General features: G+C 49.9%; 1 protein-coding gene across 1 annotated transcript; it reads left to right on the top strand.

Annotated features, from left to right (window-relative positions):
* Window positions 1–1,215: 1,215 nt before the first annotated feature.
* LOC308256010 (mortality factor 4-like protein 1) lies at window positions 1,216–2,321 on the top strand. Its single transcript, XM_080683913.1, has one exon. The coding sequence runs from the start codon at window positions 1,294–1,296 to the stop codon at window positions 2,263–2,265; it is 972 nt and encodes a 323-aa protein (XP_080540039.1). The 5' UTR covers window positions 1,216–1,293; the 3' UTR covers window positions 2,266–2,321.
* The last annotated feature ends 368 nt before the right edge of the window (window positions 2,322–2,689 follow it).

Here is a 2,689-nt window from a genome sequence, read left to right as displayed (position 1 = left end):
CAATCTGGGATCCCTCTCACAATCCAGGACTGCTGGCTCCCAACTGCTCGCCTGCTTGTCTTCCTGATTGCCCCTAACTGCTTCTGCCTGCTAGCCTGATCACCCCCTAACCATTCCCCTGCCAGCCTGATCAATGCCTAACTGCTCTCCTGCTGGCCCGATTGCCCCTAACTGCCCTCCCCTGCAGGCCTGGTCACCCCTAACTGCCCTCCCCTGCCTACCTGGTTGCCCCTAACTGCCCTCCCCTGCTGGCCTGATTGCCCATAACTGCCCTCCCCTGCCAGCCTGGTCACCCCCAACTGCCCTCCCATGCAGGCCTGGTAACCCCTAACTGCCCTACCATGCAGGCCTGGTCACCCCCACTGCCCTCCCCTGCAGGCCTGGTTCCCCCCAACTGCCCTACCCTACAGGCCTGGTCCCCCCCAACTGCCCTCCCTGCAGGCCTGGGTCCCTCCCCAACTGCCCTCCCCTGCTGGCCTGGCCCACCCCAACTGCCCTCCCCTGAAGGCCTGGTCCCCCCTAACTGTCCTCCTCTGCTGGCCTGGTTGCCCACAATTGCCCTCCCCTGCTGGCCATCTTGTGGCGGCCATCTTGTGTCCACATGGGGGTGGCCATTTTGTGTGTTGGAGTGATGGTCAATTTGCATATTACCCTTTTAATAGATAGTATATTTAAATAAATACAGTTTACATAAAATATTGAAGAATAACTCAAGGCTTAGTTTCTTGCATTGAAGAAGAAAATGCAAACTAAAAACAGGACAATCGGTTTGTAAATATAGAACAAAGAAGGAAAGAAATCAGTGTTGATTAATGATCATCTTGTTATATAACATATACTGAAAATCAGGGTAATTCATGGCAATTTCCTTTGAAGGTCTGTAAGCAGGGAAATCAATTTTCTTAGACAAATCTGTCAAAAAATAAGCATTCATGTCTAAATTAAAGTAGGTAAAACTTTTTGTTACAAATTGCTGTAGATTTTCTAGAGAGGTAGAAAATATACATTAATTTCACCTGCTTTTTAAATGAAGAATAAATACTCTTAATTAAATGCAACTTTGGTTACTTACATATATCTATTTTATTTATATTTACATATAATTTATTTTTCTTACATATTTATTCAAAAAATCTTTAGAGGTGTTTGGGCGCCGGCAAATCGCGCCCGGAATGTAGAGCGGGCGCTGCCCTCGGCGTCTGACGCGCAGCTGGGTGGGGTGGCGAGTGGGGGGCGGTAGTCGGGGTGGTGGGAGCAGGAGGAGGAGGAGGCGGCGGCGGCGAATCCCTATAAATGGCGCCGAAGCAGGACCCGAAGCCTAAATTCCAGGAGGGTGAGCGAGTGCTGTGCTTCCACGGGCCCCTTCTCTATGAAGCAAAGTGTGTAAAGGTTGCCATAAAGGACAAACAAGTGAAATACTTTATACATTACAGCGGTTGGAATAAAAATTGGGATGAGTGGGTCCCGGAGAGCAGAGTGCTCAAATACGTGGACACCAACCTGCAGAAGCAGCGCGAACTGCAAAAGGCCAATCAGGAGCAGTATGCGGAGGGCAAGATGAGGGGGGCGGCCCCGGGGAAGAAGACAGCGGGACTGCAGCAGAAGAGCGTGGAAGTGAAAACAAAAAAGAACAAACAGAAAACACTTGGGAATGGAGAAGGCGGCAGCACCAGCGAGACCCCTCAGCCTCCTCGCAAGAAGAGGACGCGAGTGGATCCGACTGTGGAAAACGAGGAGACATTCATGAACAGAGTTGAAGTGAAAGTAAAGATTCCTGAGGAGCTGAAACCATGGCTGGTTGATGACTGGGACTTAATTACCCGCCAGAAACAGCTCTTTTATCTTCCTGCCAAGAAGAATGTGGATTCCATCCTGGAGGATTACGCAAATTACAAGAAATCTCGTGGGAACACGGATAATAAGGAGTATGCTGTGAATGAAGTGGTGGCCGGGATCAAGGAGTACTTCAACGTCATGTTGGGCACGCAGCTGCTCTACAAGTTTGAGAGGCCGCAGTATGCTGAAATCCTCGCGGACCACCCTGACGCGCCCATGTCTCAGGTGTACGGAGCGCCACATCTACTGAGACTGTTTGTATGCATCGGCGCCATGCTGGCCTACACGCCTCTGGACGAGAAGAGCCTGGCCTTGTTACTGAATTACCTGCACGATTTCCTCAAGTACCTGGCAAAGAACTCAGCGACCTTGTTCAGTGCCAGCGACTACGAAGTGGCCCCTCCCGAGTACCACCGGAAAGCCGTGTGAGGCACGCTTCCCTCGCGTTGGGATCTCGGCCACGCTTTCTGTCCTTAGTCCTCCTGTACAAACGCTGTACTTCGGAAACGTTAGTGTATAACAGAATCGATGTTTGTTTTCTGTTGGATTTTAAACAGAGAAAATAAAAGGGGTTCCAGCTCCTTTTTTCTTTCCCTTTTCTCTCTTTCATTTTGAAGTTGCTGCCAGTGTATCGAGGGACAACAGAGAGACGTGTTCTAGAGTCTTCTATGCCTAGTTGACAAAGCTGCTTTTAATGCTGGTGGTCCTCCTCCTTTGACACTGCGCACTTTTATAATATGTGTTGATGCTCTATGACAAACGCTGACTCCTAGTGCCAAAGGTTCCCTCCGTGTACATAACCGACCCGTCCATCCGTCTGGACTCTTTTTTTACTGGTGCTGACAGTAACGAG

Source organism: Plecotus auritus, assembly GCF_963455305.1.
Source record: "Plecotus auritus genome assembly, chromosome: 8".
Taxonomy (NCBI): domain Eukaryota; kingdom Metazoa; phylum Chordata; class Mammalia; order Chiroptera; family Vespertilionidae; genus Plecotus; species Plecotus auritus.
The sequence above is the reverse complement of the archived record's forward strand: the minus strand, read 5'-3'. Positions and strand labels throughout refer to the sequence as shown.